The sequence below is a fragment of the Bos grunniens genome, chromosome X (assembly GCF_055505025.1).
Source record: "Bos grunniens cultivar Pamir isolate PY7600 chromosome X, Bosgru_T2T1.0, whole genome shotgun sequence".
Classification (NCBI taxonomy): Eukaryota; Metazoa; Chordata; class Mammalia; order Artiodactyla; family Bovidae; genus Bos; species Bos grunniens.
Window position 1 is genome coordinate 87,145,640 of NC_141194.1, and position 21,558 is coordinate 87,167,197.

General features: G+C 41.6%; 1 protein-coding gene across 2 annotated transcripts in view; it reads left to right on the plus strand.

Moving 5' to 3' along the window:
• Positions 1–21,558, plus strand: part of COL4A6 (collagen type IV alpha 6 chain) — a 337,499-nt gene that overhangs the window by 130,276 nt on the left and 185,665 nt on the right. For both annotated transcript variants that reach the window (XM_086386651.1, XM_086386652.1), the window contains exon 3: positions 19,591–19,674. In XM_086386651.1, coding sequence (XP_086242777.1) covers positions 19,591–19,674 — 84 coding nt within the window. The remainder of the gene's footprint in view (positions 1–19,590; positions 19,675–21,558) is intronic.

The window sequence follows — 21,558 nt, forward strand, 5'->3', positions numbered from 1 at the left end:
CTCATTTATGAACAAACAAAACATCTGTACTCTTATCTATATCAGTAGACCTTACAGACTATTGTATCATGAGCTAAATATATAACTAAAATTATCTTTATGGAAACAACTTGTATTTGTGGCCTATTCTATCTCCTTCTAGTAATTGCTACTTCTGGTGAATTCCATATGGACTTGCTATCCATCTCAACTGAGCATTGGTTAAATTCTCTCTTCCAAATACAAAAGAAAGAAATGGCAGTGTCCTTGATCCTTTGGACTCAATAATAGATGAGACAGTCTGTCAGGATATTTTCAGCAAGCTGAATACTCTGCCCTAGAATCGCAATCCTTCCAGTTCGTGTAGATCTAATTCTTAGAGAACTTACCGACTTTTCCATCTTAACTTCAGCTACCAACTAGAAATCCTAAGGGATTTTTGTCAACTTGGAATCATTTCCCTAAAGACATCATATTATAAATAAGACTTAAGGCTCTGGGCCAAGCCACTAAAGTTCATGACACTGTACGCCTAAAGTCTAATAGCAAGAATAGGCTCACAGAAAGTGAGACACACAGCCCCAACAAGCTTTGAGCAGCTGAGGATTCTTATACTCAGCCTGACCACTCAAAATAATCTTATGTATTTTTATTAGAAACTGTCACTGCGGTTTCTCTGAAGCAGTCAAAAGGAGAAGCTGTTAGAGTGGGCAATGAATACCATCATGAAACAGAAATAGTGCTATTGTTGGAAAAGTGAAAGTGTCAGTCACTCAGTTGTGTCTGACTCTTTGTGATCCCATGGACTGTGTGGCTTGCCAGGCTCATCTGTTCATGGAATTCGCCAGGCAAGAACTGGACTGGGTACCCATTCCCTTCTGTAAGGGATCTTCCCAACCCAGGGATTGAACCCAGGTCTCCCGCATTGCAGGCAGATTCTTTACTGTCTGAGCCACCAAGGAAGCCCCGTTGTTGGAAAAAAAGCAAGGTAAAATTTAAGAAAAGAAATGTGAATGAATGTATTGTATATGAATTATATCTCAATAAAATTGCCACAAAAAAGACAAAGAAAATATGTGACTAGGATTTCCACAGAAATGGGTAGGATATGAACAGCATTCCATAAATATGGAATTGCTGATAAATAGAGCTCTATTAGTAGAATATTGGAGGTGACAGGTTGGTCTACAATGGTGGTTGAGTCTGATTTAAAGAGGCTCTTAAATCTCATGCTTGAATTTTGAAGTTTGAAGCTAAGAAAGAGTCATTAAAGGTTTTCGAAAGAAAACAGGACATAATCACGTCTAAGTTTTAGAAAGATATCTCTTTACCTTTTTCAATAATACTTGTCACTTTTTCTTCATTCGATTATAGTTGTTCTTAGCCTTTAAATTCCTTGCATGTAATGAAAATTTTCTAAATATTTGTCTTTCTTCCATAGTGCTCAACACAGTGCCTTAACATATAGTGTGCGTGTGTGCTTAGTCGCTAAGTCATGTCCAACTCTTTTGCAACCCCATGGACTGTAGCCCACCAGGCAAGAATACTGGAGTGGGTTGCCATTTCCTACTCCATTACTACATAGCAGGTGTGCATTAAAGATTGTCCTCAAATCAGTGAAGTGGACTTGGTATGAGAAAGCCTTGTTCTTCTAGTCTTATTCCTTTCTGTTTTTTAATTTTTTTTTTTTTTTGTTCCCCATCCTGAACCCTCCTCCCTAAGTGGACTTGGTATAAGAAAGCCTTGTTCTTCTAGTCTTATTCCTTTCTGATTGTGTCCCTATCTTTAAATATGTCTTAGATTCATTCACTTCTCCCATCCAACCACCGTAACCCTTGTTCAGGCCACCATCTTTCCTCCAGCAGTCTCTTAATTGTCCTCCCACCTCACTATTACCCTCTTCTGTCCATTATCTATACTGCCACTAGAAATTTTTTTCTAAAATATCAATCTGATCACATTACTCTCCAATTAAAATTATTCAATGACTTCCCGTTACTCTGACAATTAAACCAAATCTCCTTAACATGGCCCACAATACTCTGCACGAGCAAGTCTTTGCCTGCCCAGACAGCGAAATTTTCTGTCACTCTCCCCTTTCCTTTCCTGTTTCAGTCACTCTGGCTTCCTTCAGCTTCTCATATGTGTCATGTTCTCTCTCACGGCATGTACGTCGATCGTTTCCTCTGCCTAGAAGATTCTCTGCCTTACTCCTATCCCTTGACCTAGTTGATGGTTTCTATTTTTCAGACCTCAGTTTAACTGCACTTTCTTAAAGAAACTTTCTCTGATCCCATCAAGGAGGCCAAGTGTCCCTGTTCTACATTCTCATATCCTTCCATTGGTCTCCTTCATATCATATAACACAATTATAATCAAAAGATTATTATTTACTCTTCCAACATCTATCTCCTCTTCAAGAACATGGAGCAGCAGAGCAAACTTATTTTATTTAATAGAACACTCCCAAGACATAATCCAGTCTCTGGCACAGAGGAGGCAGTCAATCAATATTTGCTGAATGAAGAAGTAATGCTTATGTTTTAATGACTTAAACATTGTAAACTTTCAGAGAACCCTATTTTCCTCCATCACACTTTCAAAATGATTATTTTTCAAATATTTGTGTGTTTATCTATATCCCATATGAGCTCTATAATGGTAGGGATTATACTTACTTTTGAATAAAATTATATTTTACAGACAATAAAATGTGCTGATTGTAAATGTATACTTTCATAAGTTTTGACAAATGTGTACATTGTCTCTCCAAATAAGATACAGAATATGTCCATCATCTCAGGAAGTACCCATACCCCCAGTCAACCTCACCCTAATACACCTGCAGAGGTAACCACTGATTTTTATCATCATGAAACCATTCTGATTTCTATCATCATATATTTGATTTGCCTATTCTTGAGCTTTGTATAAGTGGATTCATACTGAATATGGTCTTACCATCTAGCTTCTTTCACTTAACATAGTATCTGTGAGATTTATCCGTGCAGTTACATGCATCAATATTTTGTTCCTTTTTTATTCCTGAATAGTATTCCACTGTACAAATGCACCATAGTTTGTTTATCCACTCACCTACTGATGGAAATTTGGGCCCTTCCAACTTTGGGGTTATGAGGAATAAAACTGCTATGAATCTTCATGGAAAAGTCGTATTCAATTTTTTTATCATGCTATCCCCAGTACCTAGCACAGTACCTGGTACACAGCAGGCACACAATAAATATTTGTTGAGTAAATGAATTAATCTAATCATTCCCATGTTAGTGATAAGTATACCTTTCCTTCCTGTTTTGGAAACCAAATTAGAAAGCAAATAAGTAAGAGAGACTCAGTTGCAAAAAAGAAATTTGAATACCCTCCTAATGTTTTTAAAGTAAGTTGCAAAGTTTGTACTTTAAATGTTATTACTGACAATTAGTGACTATAGGCACTCCACAACTGAAGTTGTCACGTGAGTGTGTCATGATGCTACTTGTAGGATTTCCAAATAAAATACAAGATGCCAAGTTAAATTAAAATTTTATATAAACAACAAATATATTTTTAGTATAAGTATGTCCCAAATATTGCATGGAACATCTTTATGCTAATTTGGGACATACACAAAAATATGCTAACTGGGACACACTTAATGGTTTTTCTGAAATTCAAATTGAACTCTGCATCCTGTATTTTTGTTTCTTAAAACTTGCCACCCTAACTACATGTGAACTGTGTGACCTCTTGTGCTCAGCCTTAAAGCTTCCAGCCTTAAAGCTCAAAGATTCCTCACTTTCTCCCAGTATCTTTCTTACTTCTTTTTCTCACATCTCCTCAGAAATTTTGATCTAAGAGCATTATGGACATTTAGTTTGTCTATTTATGTGTCAAGCATTTGGTTGGTGAATGCTCTTTAAGGTCTAGGAGGACCGTACATCCCTTCAGGCCTTGGTTCATTCTGGCTGGCTAGGCCATTTCCAAGTGAAACCCAAAATGCCTGTTCCTCTCCCCATCCCCTGACCCCATCAGTGGCATGTGTGTATGTGTGTGAACACAGTTTCACAGATGGATGGAAATACTTTCCTGAACTACTCAGCCATGTCTGTTGTCAGCTTCATCCTTAAAGTGTGGCTGACAAGTCTCACCTGGTAGCGAGCCAGCTCCTGGAGATCTTTTCTTCTCTTCCCAGAGCCATTTATTCATAAACTCATAGAAATGCACATTAAACATGGGACAAGACTAAGCTGATTCATTGGAAAAGACCCTGATGCTGGGAAAGATTGAGGGCAGGAGAAGGGGATGACAGAGGATAAGATGAGATGGTTGGGTGGCATCACTGACTCAATGGACATGAGTTTGAGCAAACTCCGGGGGATAGTGAAGGACAGGGAAGCCTGGCATGCTGCAGTCCATGGGGTCACAAAGAGTCAGACACGACTGAGCAACTGAACAACAGTACCACAACTACACTTGGTTTAGTGTGTGTGTGAGTGTGTGTTTGTGTGTGTGTTTAAATTTCAATGGACAGGTTTTGTTTTAGAATTGCTCATAGTAAAGCTAGACTTTTTAAAAAATTATATTTCTTTTTAATGACTGATGGTTGTTTTACAATATTGGTTTGATTTCTGCCATACATCAATATGAATTAGCCATAGGTAAATGGCAATCCACTCCAGTACTGTTGCATGGAAAATCCCATGGACAGAGGAGCCTGGTAGGCTACAGTCCATGGGGTCGCAAAGAGTCGGACACGACTGAGCGGCTTCACTTTCACTTTCATACATATGTCCCCTTCCTCTTGAACCTCCCTCCCACCTTCCACCCTTTCCCACCCCTCTAGGTTGTTACAGAACTCCAGTTTGAGTTCCCTAAGTTACACAGTAGACTTCCATTAAGGCCAGACATTCTGTATTATTATCACCAAGTACAGAAACCTAGGATTAGGCAACTGGAGGCCAGGCTTAGTGGAAGAGCACAAAGAATTTGAGTCAAACACTGGGTTTGAATTTGTGCCACTCCCTAGCTGTACGACCTTGAGTAGGCAAACTAGTAAACCCCTATAAGCCTCAGTTTTCTCAGCTGTGAAATAATGGTGGTAATGGTGCCTACCATTCAGTGTGTAGCTGGGACAGTCGTGTGAGATACCAAATGTGAAGTACTTAGGCAGGCACACAGCAGATACCCCGTCGGTGGTACCTGTTATTATTAATGTGGCCCCAGACTAGTTATGATCCAGCCTAAGAGGCTTCTCTTGGTTTCTGGACTCTGAGGCAACTGGCAGGGATTGAAGGTTATAAAAGGGCACCTCTGTATCTTGTATTATTTTCCTTTTTAAAAGTTTAGCTGTACACTGGAAAGAGAGGCCCTGCTTTGAATCTTCACTTTGTCACTTAACTATCAAGTGATAACCAAATCCGAGAGTCAGGTTTATTTTTTTTTTAATCTGGAAATTTTATATATAATTTTTCCTTGTTTCAAAAGTAGTTATGAGAATTATAAGAAGGTTGTTTATAGAAAGTGTACATGCAATGCAAGTTATTGTAAAGTAAATAAACTCATCTTGATTTTAAAAAAAAGGAATAAAAAGTAATCTTACTAACACTCATCTTTCTTTTCCTGAATTGAATTCTCAATTTCAAGCTAATTCCTGGAATTGGTAACAGTGGGTTCAGTGGAAGAGAGTGAGGGCTGGTTTCTTATCCCAAATCTGATACCTAATTTCCTATGGTGAGGAAGTCCCTAACAGCTGAGCCGTAATTTTCTCATCTTTAAAATGCAAATTAGTCATCACGTGTTCACCTATGATGTAGGCACCATACTAGATGTTATAGTTATAAATAATACCAGGTAACATATTGCTATACTGAGCATACTATAAGTGCCAAGCACTTTGCTAGGGGCACTATCTCTAACCTGCCAATACCCAGAAGTAAAACATTATTATCCATACTTTATAGCTGAGGAAATTGAAGCTTAGAAGGTTCTTTAATGCATTTGCTTTATGGTGAGCAAACCAACATCATCTCAGAGGAACTTACTATCTAGGGGTATAGGTGAAGATATAAAGAAAGCATTGTAGTACTGTGTTTGTGTGTGTGTTGTCACATATACCCATACATATAAAACACCTAGTTCAGATTTGTGGTAGAAAATCAAATGAAATTTGGACTGACAAGTCTTTTGAGGAAATCTGACAGTAAAACAGAATAGTTTTATGTTGTATGAAAGCAGGATTGAGCAGCCATTTCAGCAACCATTTACTGAGCTAATTCAGGAAGTGGTTATTATATTCCTAGAGCTCTCTTTTCTGGTAGCAGGTAGAGAATTAACAGGCCCTAGCCTCTTTATAAAAAATTTGTACTGATGTATAGTTGGGCTTCCCTGATAGCTCAGTTGGTAAAGAATCCACCTGCAATGCAGAAGACCCCGGTTCAGTCCCTGAGTCGGGAAGATCCCCTGGAGAAGGGATAGGCTACCTACTCCAGTATTCTTGGGTTTCCCTGGTGGCTCAGCTGGTAAAGAATCTGCCTGCAATGCAGGAGACCTGGGTTCGATCCCTGGGTTGGGAAGATCCCCTGGAGAAGGGAAAGGCTACCCACTCCAGTATTCTGGCCTGGAGAATTCCATGGACTGTATGTATAGTCCATGGGGTTGCAGAGAGTCGGACACAAATGAGCGACTTTCACTTTCATTGTTGATTTACAATGCTACACTAAGTTCTGCTGTACAGCAAAGTGAATCAGTTATACATATACATATATCCACTCTTTTCAAGGTTCTTTTCCCATATAGGTCATTACAGAGTATTGAACAGAGTTCCCTGTGCTATACAGGTCCTTATTAATTATCTATTTTATATATTAGTAGTGTATAGTTGTCAATCCCAATCTCCCAATTTATCCCTCCCTGCCCTTACTCCCTCGTAATCATAGTTTGTTTTCTATATCTGTAACTCTGCTTCTGTTTTGTAGATAAGTTCATTTGTACTGTTTTTTAAGATTCCACATATAAGCAATATCTATATTTGTCTTTCTGCATCTGACTTACTTCATTATGACAATATTTAGCTTCATCCATGTTGCTGCAAATAGCATTATTGTGTTCTTTTTAAAGGCTGAGTAATATTCCATTGCATATATGTACCATATCTTCTGGCCCTAGCACCCTCCCCTTTTATTGGTCACACTGCACAGAATGTCGGATCTTAGTTCTCTGACCAGGGATTGAACCTGGGTCCCCTGCATTGGAAGCACAAAGTTTTAGCCAGGGAAGTCCCCCTAGACTCTTCACAGCACCACCTCTTCTTTATTCTAGATCTGGTCACAATCCTAAAACCCATACATTTCTTCCCAAACCCATTAATGGATCAATCATCCATTAAATCTACTATCTGTATGTTTTTTAACTGCATCTTACCACCTGTGCTCATTTTCCTCCTTAGGAAGCCTCGATTCCATGGTCCATTATTTCAATGACTTCTTTCCATACACCTTTGAGTCCATTGCTCCTCTTTTCCTTTATTATACTCACCTAGCAGAACCCAACCCCTGATTACATCCAAGTCTTCTGCTAATCTGCATCTGTGCCCATCTGGCTTAACAAGGCTAAAGAAAACCTCACAGTATTGGTAACTGGTGTTCCTTGAAGTCCATGATCACTCCCTTAAGGGGGGGCCTTAGAACTGCATCACGATTCTCCCACATTTCCCTAATTCTCTTTTCTTAAATTGCTCTGGTCCAGATCACCACCTTGCTGACATTTCTCTGGTCCAGATCACATTACTATATCCATTGGTATATTCTTATCTCATCCTTACTTGACTTATCAACAATTTGGTACATTGTATCATCCTTTTCTCCTTGAAATACTTTCTTTACTTGCCTGCTGGGACCTTTCCCTATATTTGTTCTCTACCTATCACACTGGCTCCTCCTTATCAGACTCTGTCTCTGGTACCTTCTCATTTTCTCTTAACATTGAAGCACCTCAGTGCTCAGTCTCCTCTCCCCTTTATCTGTGTTCATTCCCTAGGTGACCTCATCTAGTCTTGTAGCTCTATATCATACCAGTGGTGGCAGAGATGGTGCTCACCAAATAATTCCTGTTTTCTTCTATTTTCCATGCTATTAGGCTGTCCAATGTGTTTAGTTTTTGTTAAGGAAAATAGGGACATGGTCAGGGCAATTAAAAGCAAGATGGTGGAGTTGCTTGACAAAAGTAGCTTGGATGTCCAAGTCACCCTTGAAAGAAAGCCACTAAGGAGAGCTGCCTTTACCTCATCGGTAACATGAGCAAGAAGTGAACCTTAGTTGTGTTGAACTACTGAGATTTGGGGCTTGTTACCATAACATAGTTGGTTCTATACTAAGGTACCACATGCATATCTCCAAGCTAGCCATCATCCTTGAACTCCAGCCATCTACTTGATTTCTCATTAGATGTCTAATAGACATCTCGACACCAGAATTCCTGATGCTCCCCAAAAGCTTTTTCTCCATCTGAATAAATGATAATTTCATGTTTCTAGTTGCTTAGTTCAAAAACCTTAGAGTCATTTTTTTAAAACGTTTTATTTTGTGTTGGGGTGTAGCCAATGAACAGTGGTGTGATAGTTTCAGGTGAACAGTGAAGGGATTCAGCCATACATATACATGTATCCATTCCTTAGAGTCATTTTTGGCTCCTCTCTTTCAGGTATATCCCACATCCAATCCATCAGCCAGTCCTAGCTATTCTGCCTTAAAAACATACCCAGAATCCTCCTACTTCTGCCAGTTGTTACAACCACCCCTCTGATCCAAGCCACCATCATCTTGCTGTTGGACTACCACAACAGCTTCCTAGGTGGCCTTCCTGTGTCCATCCTTGCCCCACCACAGTTTACATGAAGCTAGAGTGTCACTCCTATGTTCAGAACCATTCAGTGTTTTTCCAAAGGCAAAGGTTCTTACAGTTGTCTATAAAAATCTTCCATTCTCTGGCCCCTGCTACAGCTCTGGCCTCATCATCTAACCCATTCACCTTACCCATTCCTTTCCAGTACTCTGGCCTCATTGCTGCCAACAGGGAAGCCCAAGAATTGGATTTCTAACAGATTTCCAGTGCTGCTGATGCTGGACCAGGAATTGTGCTTTAAGAAGCAAGGTTATCTGCTCCAAAGTCACCTTTGGGCAAAGCCTTCCCTGACTTCCCTAAATAAAGTAACAACCTGATGCCAATACTTCCTATCCCTCTTACCCTGCTTTATTTTCCTCCTTAACATGTATCATCTGACAAACATGGATGTAATATTTATTTGTTTCCTCTCTGTGTTCCCCTCTGGATGATAAACCACCGGGAGAACAAGGATTTGGTTTCCCTTGTGGCTGTACGATGCAGCCTCTTTCTCCCGTGTCTAGCACAGTGTCTAGCATATGAAAGAAGTGAAAGTAAAGTGTTAGCTGCTTTAGTCGTGTCTGACTCTTTTGTGACCTCATGGACTGTGGCCCACCAGGCTCATCAGTTCATGGAATTCTCCAGGCAAGTATACTGGAGTGGGTTGCCAGGTCCAGGTGCTAAAGAAATACTTGTGGAGTGAATTGGTCAAAAGATAATGTTGCACAGCCAACCTTCTGTGAACTAAGCTTCTGGAGGAATTGCTCACAAGGATAACTCACATTTGCCAACCATTCAGTCACTCCAATTAGGCTGCTCTTAGATTCCATCTTGCTTCCTGTGTTACCTTTTGCGTGGTGATCATCCCTGCCACCACTCATGCTAGAAAACACTGGTGATGCCTAGAAAAGCACATTGGCTTGTGGAGGGAACACTGTGATGTCATTCTTTAGTTCAGGAACCCAAAGAGAGAGGGAGGAGCCCAAGTGGACCTGGTCTAACACTTGTAACTCAGTTGTTCTGAGAGTGATCATTTCACAGCCCTTCCTGAGTATCTGCTGGGCAAGGGCTATAGAGAATAAAACAGAGTACTGTGCCCAGTTTGATTGGCAGAACCAAGAAGATTGAGGCAAATATGGCAATTCACCCTTAACAAAGAGGAAGGAGTAAGAACTTCTGCCTGAAATTGCCAAGAGGGTAGAATTTGAGGGTGCATTCACCAATAAGATGGTGTTTAAGCTAGGCTTTAAGAATGAGTAGAAGTTCGGCCGGTTATAAGTGGGAAAAGGGATAGGGAAGTCATTTTAGACAAAGGAACCAGCATCAGCAAAGGGATAGAGGTGTGAAGTAGTAATAACATTAACAATATTTACACAGACATCATCAAATCCAAATAGATGTTCTAACCAAGCAGAGTAGACATCCATCATAGACAATCTGCTGTGGCCATATCGTTGCATACCCCTTAACTGTCAGCTCTAGAGAGAAACAAAAGTGTTACAGAAATTCTGAGTAAAACCATAATGTAAAAAGACACAGGTATCTCAGTGTTTCACTGCAGCACTATTTACAATAGCTAGGACATTGAAGCTACCTAAATGTCCATTGACAGGATAAAGAAGATATGGTACATATGTATGATAGAATATTGCACAACCATAAAGGGAATGAATTTGGGTCATTTGTAGAGTTATGAATGGACCTAGAGTGTGTCATACAAAGTGAAGTAAGTGAGAAAGTGGCTTCCCAGGTGGCTCTGTGGTAAAGAACCAACTTGCCAAGCAGGGGATATGGGTTTGATCCCTGGGTCGGGAAGATCCCCTGGAGAAGGAAATGGCAACCCACTCCAATATTCTTGCCTGGGAAATCCCAGGGACAGAGGAGCCTGGTGAACTACAGTGCATGGAATCACAAAAGAGTCAGATACAACTTAGTGACTAAACAACAACAGCAAAATAGGTTGACCTTTCCCTTATAAAGCCTTACTGTTTGGTTGAGGAAACAAGATTCTCAGCCTAAGGAACATTGTAAGGATACTTGCCCAATGAGTGGGATATATTTTCCCTGAACTAGAGTAATCATGAAAGAAATGGAACTTGAAATTGGTCTTGAGAAGTATTGAATAGAGGGAAAAATATGGAATTAGGATCAGAAGTGCTACGGTCTACTCTCTACCAGTGTGACCTGGGCCAAAGTACTTTCCTCCAGTGTTCTCATCTGTACAATGGGTGATTTGGATTAAACTGCTACTGCTGCTGCTAAGTCGCTTCAGTCATGTCCGACTCTGTGCGACCCCATAGATAGCAGCCCACCAGGCTCCCCCGTCCCTGGGATTCTCCAGGCAAGAACACTGGAGTGGGTTGCCATTTCCTTCTCCAATGCATGAAAGTGAAAGGTGAAAGGGAAGTCGCTCAGTCGTGTCCGACTCTTAGCGACCCCATGGACTGCAGCCTACCAGGCTCCTCCATCCATGGGATTTTCCAGGCAAGAGTACTGGAGTGGGATAACATTGCCTTCTCCGTGGATTAAACTAATAGTTCTTAATTGAAATATTCTACTCCCAGGAGGTATTTTGAGAGCAATTTTGGTCAAAATGATTGGGAAAAGCTCTTAGGTAGGCACCAAGTATGACAGATGTTCCATACACTACAAAGAATTGTCCTTCATCCTATGCTACATATGGAATACCTCTGGATATTCATGGAGGTGAAAACTCTGAACATAATCACACTTTACTTACTGAAATGGATGTATATCTTTTTATTATTACTAATGAAAACTACCCGGTAATCAAAGAATGAATTTTTTTTCTCCAGAACTTTCCCATGAGTTATTCACCATTTCAGACAATCACTACACTAATAGCAACTCCAATTGTAGTACTTGAATCAGCAATACCACATTCCAGAATCATTCTGCTTCAGCAGACGGTAACATTCCTGATGATTCTGCATCTAGCTGTGGGCCTCTGATGACTTCATTACATCTTCTAATAAAGCCATGTATGAGCATTTACATATGAAAATACATATTGTTTCATTATAAATGACTTTTTTGTTGAAATGCAATTGCTTTACCATGTTGTGTTACTTTCTGCTCAACAAAGTGAATCAGCTATATGTATATCCCCTCCGTCTTGAGCCTTATAGATGACTTTTGTTTTTTCTTTGCAATATAATTATGGCATAATAGGTGCTTTTCAAATTATTGCTTCAGATCAGATCAGATCAGTCGCTCAGTCATGTCCAACTCTTTGCAACCCCATGAATCTCAGCACGCCAGGCCTCCCTGTCCATCACCAACTCCCGGAGTTCACTCAGACTCACATCCATCGAGTCAGTGATGCCATCCAGCCATCTCATCCTCTGTCGTCCCCTTCTCCTCCTGCCCCCAATCCCTCCCAGCATCACAGTCTTTTCCAATGAGTCAACTCTTCACATGAGGTGGCCAAAGTACTGGAGTTTCAGCTTTAGCATCATTCCTTCCAAAGAAATCCCAGGGCTGATCTCCTTCAGAATGGACTGGTTGGATCTCCTTGCAGTCCAAGGGACTCTCAAGAGTCTTCTCCAACACCACAGTTCAAAAGCATCAATTCTTCGGCACTCAGCCTTCTTCACAGTCCAACTCTCACATCCACACATGACCACAGGAAAAACCATAGCCTTGACTAGACGAACCTTTGTTGGCAAAGTAATGTCTCTGCTTTTGAATGTGCTATCTAGATTGGTCATAACTTTCCTTCCAAGGAGTAAGCATCTTTTAATTTCATGGCTGCAGTCACCATCAGTAGTGATTTTGGAGCCCAGAAAAATAAAGTCTGACACTGTTTCCCCATCTATTTCCCATGAAGTGGTGGGACTGGATGCCATGATCTTTGTTTTCTGAATGTTGAGCTTTAAGCCAACTTTTTCACTCTCCACTTTCACTTTCATCAAGAGGCTTTTTAGTTCCTCTTCACTTTCTGCCATAAGGGTGGTGTCATCTGCATATCTGAGGTTATTGATATTTCTCCCGGCAATCTTGATTCCAGTTTTTGTTTCTTCCAGTCTAGCATTTCTCATGATGTACTCTGCATATAAGTGAAATACACACGGTGACAATATACAGCCTTGACAAACTCCTTTTCCTATTTGGAACCAGTCTGTTGTTCCATGTCCAGTTCCAACTGTTGCTTCCTGACCTGCATACAAATTTCTCAAGAGGCAGATCAGGTGGTCTGGTATTCCCATCTCTTTCAGAATTTTCCACAGTTGATTGTGATCCACACAGTCAAAGGCTTTGGCATAGTCAATAAAGCAGAAATAGATGTTTTTCTGGAACTCTCTTGCTTTTTCCATGATCCAGCGGATGTTGGCAATTTGATCTCTGGTTCCTCTGCCTTTTCTAAAACCAGCTTGAACATCAGGAAGTTCACGGTTCACATATTGCTGAAGCCTGGCTTGGAGAATTTTGAGCATTACTTTACTAGTGTGTGAGATGAGTGCAATTGTGCGGTAGTTTGAGCATTCTTTGGCATTGCCTTTCTTTGGGATAGGAATGAAAACTGACCTTTTCCAGTCCTGTGGCCACTGCTGAGTTTTCCAAATTTGCTGGCATATTGAGTGCAGCACTTTCAGAGCATCATCTTTCGGGATTTGGAATAGCTCAACTGGAATTCCATCACCTCCACTAGCTTTGTTCGTAGTGATGCTTTCTAAGGCCCACTTGACTTCACATTCCAGGATGTCTGGCTCTAGGTGAGTGATCACACCATCGTGATTATCTGGGTCATGAAGATCTTTTTTGTACAGTTCTTCTGTGTATTCTTGCCACCTCTTCTTAATATCTTCTGGTTCTGTTAGGTCCATACCATTTCTGTCCTTTATCGAGCTCATCTTTGCATGAAATGTTCCTTTGGTATCTCTGATTTTCTTGAAGAGATCTCTAGTCTTTCCCATTCTGTTGTTTTCCTCTATTTCTTTGCATTGATCACTGAAGAAGGCTTTCTTATCTCTTCTTGCTATTCTTTGGAACTCTGCATTCAGATGTTTATATCTTTACTTTTCTCCTTTGCTTTTCACTTCTCTTCTTTTCACAGCTATTTGTAAGGCCTCCCCAGACAGCCATTTTGCTTTTTGCATTTCTTTTCTATGGGAATGGTCTTGATCCTTGTCTCCTGTACAATGTCACGAACCTCATTCCATAGTTCATCAGGCACTCTATCTATCAGATCTAGGCCCTTAAATCTATTTCTCACTTCCACTGTATAATCATAAGGGATTTGATTTAGGTCATACCTGAATGGTCTAGTGGTTTTCCCTACTTTCTTCAATTTAAGTCTGAATTTGGCAATAAGGAGTTCATGGTCTGAGCCACAGTCAGCTCCTGGTCTTGTTTTTGCTGACTGTATAGAGCTTCTCCATCTTTGGCTGCAAAGAGTATAATCAATCTGATTTCAGTGTTGACCATCTGGTGATGTCCATGAATACAGTCTTCTCTTGTGTTGTTGGAAGAGGGTGTTTGTTATGACCAGTGCATTTTCTTGGCAAAACTCTATTAGTCTTTGCCCTGCTTCATTCCGTATTCCAAGCAAATTTGCCTGTTACTCCAGGTGTTTCTTGACTTCCTACTTTTACATTCCAGTCCCCTATAATGAAAAGGACATCTTTTTTGGGTGTTAGTTCTAGAAGGTCTTGTAGGTCTTCATAGAACTGTACAACTTCAGCTTCTTCAGTGTGACTGGTCGGGGCATAGACTTGGATTACCCTGATATTGAATGGTTTGCCTTGGAAGTGAACAGAGATCATTCTGTCGTTTTTGAGATTGCATCCAAGTACTGCATTTTGGACTCCTTTTTTGACCATGATGGCCACTCCATTTCTTCTGAGGGATTCCTGCCCGCAGTAGTAGATATAATGGTCATCTGAGTTAAATTCACCCATTCCAGTCCATTTCAGTTCACTGATTCCTAGAATGTCGACATTCACTCTTGCCATCTCTTGTTTGACCACTTCCAATTTGCCTTGATTCATGGACCTGACATTCCAGGTTCCTATGCACTATTGCTCTTTACAGCATCGGCCCTTGCTTCTATCACCAGTCACATCCACAGCTGGGTATTGTTTTTGCTTTGGCTCCGTCCCTTCATTCTTTCTGGAGTTATTTCTCCACTGATCTCCAGTAGCATATTGGGCACCTACTGACCTGGGGAGTTTCTCTTTCAGTATCCTTTCATTTTGCCTTTTCATACTGTTAATGGGGTTCTGAAGGCAAGAATACTGAAGTGGTTTGCCATTCCCTTCTCCAGTGGACCACATTCTGTCAAATCTCTCCACCATGACCTGCCCGTCTTGGGTTGCCCCACGGGCATGGCTTAGTTTCATTGAGTTAGGCAAGGCTGTGGTCCTACTGTGATTAGATTGACTAGTTTTCTGTGAGTATGGTTTCAGTGTGTTTGCCATCTGATGCCCTCTTGCAACACCTACCGTCTTATTTGGGTTTCTCTTACCTTGGGCATGGGGTATCTCTTCACGGCTGCTCCAGCAAAGCACAGCCATTGCTCCTTACCTTGGACGAGGGGTATCTCCTCACCGCCGCCCTTCCTGACCTTCAATGTGGGATAGCTCCTCTAGGCCCTCCTGCGCCCGCACAGCCGGCTCCTTGGACGTGGGGTTGGTCCTCCCGGCCACCGCCCCTGGCCTTGGTCCTGCGGTTGCGCCTCCCCACCGCCGCCCTTGGCCTCAGGCTTAGGGGCGTGGGGTAGCTCCTCCCAGCCGTCACCCCTGGCCTCTGGCTTAGGGGCATGGGTTGCTCCTCCTGGCCGCCGCCCCTGGCCTTGGGCATGGGGGCGTGGGGTAGGTCCTCCCAGCCATCGCCCCTGGCCTCTGGCTTAGGGGTGTGGGGTAGCTCCTCCCGGCCGCCGCCCCTGACCTCAGACGCAGGGTAACTCCTCTCATCACCACCCCCGACCTCCGACGCTGGTTATTTCCTCTCGGCCGCGCCCCCGACCTCAGATGCGGGGTAGCTCCTCTCGGCCGTTCCTGCGCCGTCGCAGTCTGGTACTCTCCACTGCTGCGCCCGACCTCGGACGTGGGGCGGCTCCTCTCAGCCATGCCATGGCGTGCTGTCGCAGCCGCCTGCGCCATGCTTACATCTTCATTATAACTTATTCCTATGATTTTCTTTCCATGAATCAAGAAAGAATGATAAATACTTATAATAAAATATGGTGTGCTGCTAATGCAGAACAGTATGGAGATTCCTTAAAACTACCATATGACGCAGCAGTCCCACTACTGGGCATATACCCTGAAGAAATCATAATTGAAAAAATACATGTACCTCTGTGTTCATTGCAGCACTATTTACAATAGTGAGGACTTGGAAGTAACCTAGATGTGCATCAACGGATGAATAGATAAGGAAGTTGTGGTCCATATGTGCAATAGGGTATTACTTAGCTACAAAAAGTAACACATTTGAGTCAGTTCTAATGAGGTGGATGAACCTAGAGCCTATTATACAAAGTGAAGTAAGTCAGAAAGAGAAAGACAAATATCATATATTAATGCATGTATACAGAATCTAGAAAGATAGTACTGATAACCCTACTTGCAGGGCAGCACAGGAGACACAGGCATAAAGAACAGACTTTTGGACTATGTGGGAGAAGGAGAGGGTGTGATAATTTGAGAGAATAGCATTGAAACACATACATTACCATATGGAAAACAGATAGCCAGTGGGAATTTGCTGTATGACACAGGGAACCCAAAGCTAGAGCTCTGTAACAGCCTAGAGGGGTGGGATGGGGAGGCAGGTGGTTTCAAGAGGGAGGGGACCTATGTATACCTATGGCCAATTCATGTTGGTGGATGGCAGAAACCATCACAGTGTTGTAAAGTAATTGTCCTCTAGTTAAAAATTTAATAATAAATAAATAAATAATGATGTGCTGGTCTGATAGAGTTAAGACCCAGTGTCTTCAGTGATCTCTCAGGGCCTTTCCGGTTCTAATTTTCTGTGGCTATAAGAAGTGGTTGGATTTTAAGAGAGGGAGAGAGCATTCCACGATGGGAATGACACCAGTGATGTAGCCTGGTTTAGCAGGGGTTAGCATGTCCACAGACAAGCCAGGATAGGGCAGAGACTTCCTCTGTGCTTGATCTTGCCATGTTCCCTGGAAGCCACTCCTTTTATTCCCTCCACCCCTCAATGTAACTGAAGACTCCTGCGGGAACTGCCAGGGCCAGCATTACAGGAAATTGCCTTGTGGCCAGTGGGGCTTCTCTGGTTACTTTCCTCAGTGACAGAAGACAGTGACGGCTTCCTGTCTGTTAGCTGGGTGTTTTTGCCTCCTTGTTCTGCCAAGTTCCTAAGAAACCTTAGCTTCTGCTCCTTACATTTTTGTTCAGCTCCTGTTATTGGGATTTCCCCCCACTGTCTTGTCCAGCTCCCTTGCCTCCAGCCTCCTTGCTCCATACTAGAGATCTGAAAACTTTGGGTCCATAGTAGACAAATGTTATGGGACATATAAAGGGCAATGCTTGAAATTAGGCCATAGCTACAAACAGATAGCACTTCAACTTTGGCAATGCCTGTTGAGTCCACTCCCTTGAAAGTGATGAATGTATTATCTGGTTACATACTGGTTTTATTTTCTTCTTACTAATTATGTGTGTTCATTGAAGACTACTTGGAAAATACAGAACTATATGGAAAAGCCAATAGAAATGATCCATTATCCCAGGAAATATAGTACTCAACATTAGACAAAGGGAGCACAGCATCAGTGAGGATTCAGTTCAGTGTTGCTGTCTCCCTATTCTCTATTCCATCCCAGCCTGCAGCTTCTGCCTCCCACGGCACCTCTTGATCTCACCCTTATGAAAACTTGCCTGTCCTGTATACCATAAAGTGGAGGGCAAACTGGAAAGTGTACAATAGCACTTACCATGTCAAAGGCATAGGAGAGAGATAAAATATCTCATATCAGGAAGGTGTTTGGAATCTAAAATAGCAATATTTTGTCATAGCTCTGCCATCACTACCTTATTACCGAGGTGTTGTGGTGATAAAGGGTTGCGGGAATGTCTAAAGAGATAAGAGACCATCTGAGAAATTCACAGTGCTCCCTGGGAAGCAGGAAAAGGCTCACAGTACAAAGAGGCAAGAATGATTAAGTGTGAGGCTGGCTCATAAATATGCCTTTCTCTTTTGAAAAAAAAAAAAAAAAAAAACAGCCAACATTAAACAAAAAAAAAAGTTGGATGATACTAAATCCATCCCAGAGATAAAGTTCTTATTTCAGATAATAGTTAGAATTTATGTTTTGCTTTTTCCCCAAGGTGGATAGGGTCAGAATGGCAGTTTCCTGATTTGGGGGTCTTTGCACTGAGACAGAAGACTTAGAAAACACTAAGACATAAGGATTAAGATCAAGGCATTGAAGTCAACCAGACCTGTGTTCAAATTCCAGCTCCATGAGGTCATCAAACATTTGTCACATTGGGAATGCAATGTTGGACAGCACAGATAAGGTCCCTACTTACACGGAGCTTACATTCTAATGGGGAGAGACAGAATGTTTAATGTTGAAAGGTAGCATTGCGGTATGATTGGAAGGAACTAGGGGCCGCTTGGGGTTGAGTGGCAAGGAAAGGACTCTCTGAGAACAGACAGTTGAACTGAGACTTGGGTGATAAAAAGTGGCCAGCTATCAAAAACATCTCCGGGAAGAGCATTCCAGGCAGAAGTGACAACTGGGGCAAAGGCCCTGAGGCAGAACAGGTGAATGGATTGAATACCACTGTGACTGAAGCAGAGTGAGCCAGGGAGAGAGCAGAGGAGAAGAAAGCAGAGAGGGTCAGCACCTGGCAGGTCATGTAGTGGGCAGGGGCTTGTAGAAATTCAGCTAGTAATCATTATCATCATAAAGCAAAGAAGGAAAAGGAAAGTTGGCGAGTTTGAGGGGATACTGTACAATATCACCTCAGGAACTTGGATCTGACTAACTGGGCCCAGGGGCGTCACTGTAAGGTTTGAATGCTGTGCTGAAAGTGGGGCCTGAAGAAACAATTCTGAAGGCAGAGTGCAAGGTGGGCACTTTCTTCTACCATTACATTGCTGGCAGTTGAATTTCTCTCAAGTTCTCTGCTACAGCCACTGCTTTCTCAGTGAGTGCAAGGATATATGGGACACAGGGTATGTCTAGAGTCTATTTCCAGCCCCATATAGAGAAATGCTCTTGTATTTTATGACTGGAATGTCTACCGATGAGCGAGTATTTAAGCCACAGTTCCCCAACCAGCTATCAAACTGGCTCTTTAATGAGGTATGTTGTGGTTTGGTTGCTAAGTCATGTCTGACTCTTTGCAACCCCATGGACTATAGTCCGCCAGGCTCCGCCATCCATGGAATTTTCCAGGCAAGAATACCGGAGTGGGTGGATAACCATCTCCTTCTCCAGGGGATCTTCCCGACCCAGGAATTGAACCCACATCTCCTGCATTGGCAGAAGGATTTTTTACCACTCAGCCATCTGGGAAGCCTTAGTGAGGCTTAGACGTGACCTAAAAGGGTGCTTGCTTAAGATGACTTTTTATTTCATGTGACTCATGACACCATCAAGTGAGATGATTAAGCTGCTCTGATTTATTTGGTTAGTAGGAGTGTGGCCGCGGATTATGCTCCCTGGGCAGCATTGCTTTTTGCTTCACATGGTGCACTAACTTTTTTTTTTTTTCTTTTTAATAGGGAGAGAAGAAGCCCTATGGGAAGCCATGTGGGGGCCAAGACTGCAGTGGGGGCTGTAAGTGCTCTCCTGAGAAAGGAGCCAGAGTAAGTTGCTGCTTTCATTGTTATAAGACAAATAGTCACAGGAGCCGATTTCTGAAGTGTGTATGTTTTCTTTAGAATTAAACTGCTTAGAATTTACTCTTGTGACCTCACGGAGCAAGCAAAGTGATGAGGACCAGCTGTAAGGAGCTTTGGGAACTAATGATAGACAGAACTAGATCGGTCAATCTCTGAGGGATCGTGAAGAGGTTTCTTTCATTGACTCAATGCCAAGGTTTCCTCCAGGTTTCATCTGGACTGTTTCCAAAAGGCAATTAGGTTGTGCATATTATGATATGTTTGTAGATACATGTAAATTCCCATAGCTCATTTATATCCACTTGGTCCTTCCCTACCACTCTGGGGAACAAGTGGTCTGATTGTTATCTCCAGACTGGGGATGTGATTCATCCAAAATCAAGGGTATAGGGTAGCCATAAAGTCTAAAAATAGAGGTGACTATACATAAAGAATGATTTATAGCTATTATGTTAAGGCATGGGACATGTTGCATAACATTATGTGATTTATTCAATACATTGTCCTTTAATAGCCATGCCCAGTTCAAACTGTTGTGCAGATTGCAATGAACACAGTGCCTTGACACAGCATTTCTATCAATCCTCTATGCATATGTGATGTATTGCCCTGGGTGACTTGTATTTTTGATTTGCACTGAAAAAACCTGCATCTTCAGTATAACTCAGCCAAAGGATTCAAGGGGCTTCAATCTATAAAACAATAAAATCCAATCTATTAGTATGTTTTCTGAATTTATGGCCACCCTGTAGAATTCAGATCTTCTGACTTCCAGCATTGTATCTGCACTCTCATCACACTCAAACAAGCCTAAGAGCTTATATTGTCAAAGAAAAGTAGCATTCATAGGTCAACCAAACCCTCAAAAACAGCTGAACAGAGAACAGAGTGACCGCTCCACCTCCTCTTTCATTATCTTCCATTTGCAGGAAAGTGAAATGTCAAAGTCTGCCAGAATTTGAAGGAAAAGTATAAAAAGCCATCTCTAAATCAAAACGGGCCAGACCTATTGTATAGTAAAGGCACAGACTCAGAGAATCATAAAATATCAGAAAGGGAAGATATCTTCATGAGCTTCTCATCTTAACCACAGTTTGTATAGAGGAAATAGACTCTGAGAAGGAAGATGACTTCCCAGGGTCACACAGCAAATTGATGACAGATTCAGACTATTACCTGGGTCTTTTGATTTCTCGCCTATTTACTTTACCCACTGCTGTCTCCCAGGGAAGTCTTGTTCACTCTAGTCACTGAGGCCCACGTTCTTGCCTCTGATCTACAATCAGGGAACACTTTGGAAAAAAATAGTAATTCTACAACAAATGTGTGAATACGTTCTTAAACAACAGCAAGCAACACAGACAAAGCAACATCTTCCTTGATGTTCTCGCAGTCCCACAATTGTCTTTCTGGTCTTTCCTGTGTGTGATCAAAGATATATATGAATATGTATAAAAATATTGGGTTGGCCAAAAAGTTCATTCAAGTTTTCCTATACGATCTTATGGAAAAATTGGAATGAACTTTTTTGGCTAACTCAATAGTTTCATTTTCTGTTTTTCTCCAAAATATAATGGTATGTGTATATTCTATGCTTTTTTCATTTGTTTGTTTGGTCAAATGATATGTCCTTAAGATCTTTTTCCTCTACCCCGCAGTTTAATCTAGCCATTACTCTTTTGGTGAACACTTATTGTTTCCAAATTTCTGCTATTTTAAAAAATGAAAGTGCTGCAGTGGAAATCCATGAACAGGCCTCCTTGTACTCATTTTTAATATAGATACAAAGGATCAGAATTACTAGATATAAGGGCAATGAGCATTTTAAATTTTCAAAGCTACAAGTAC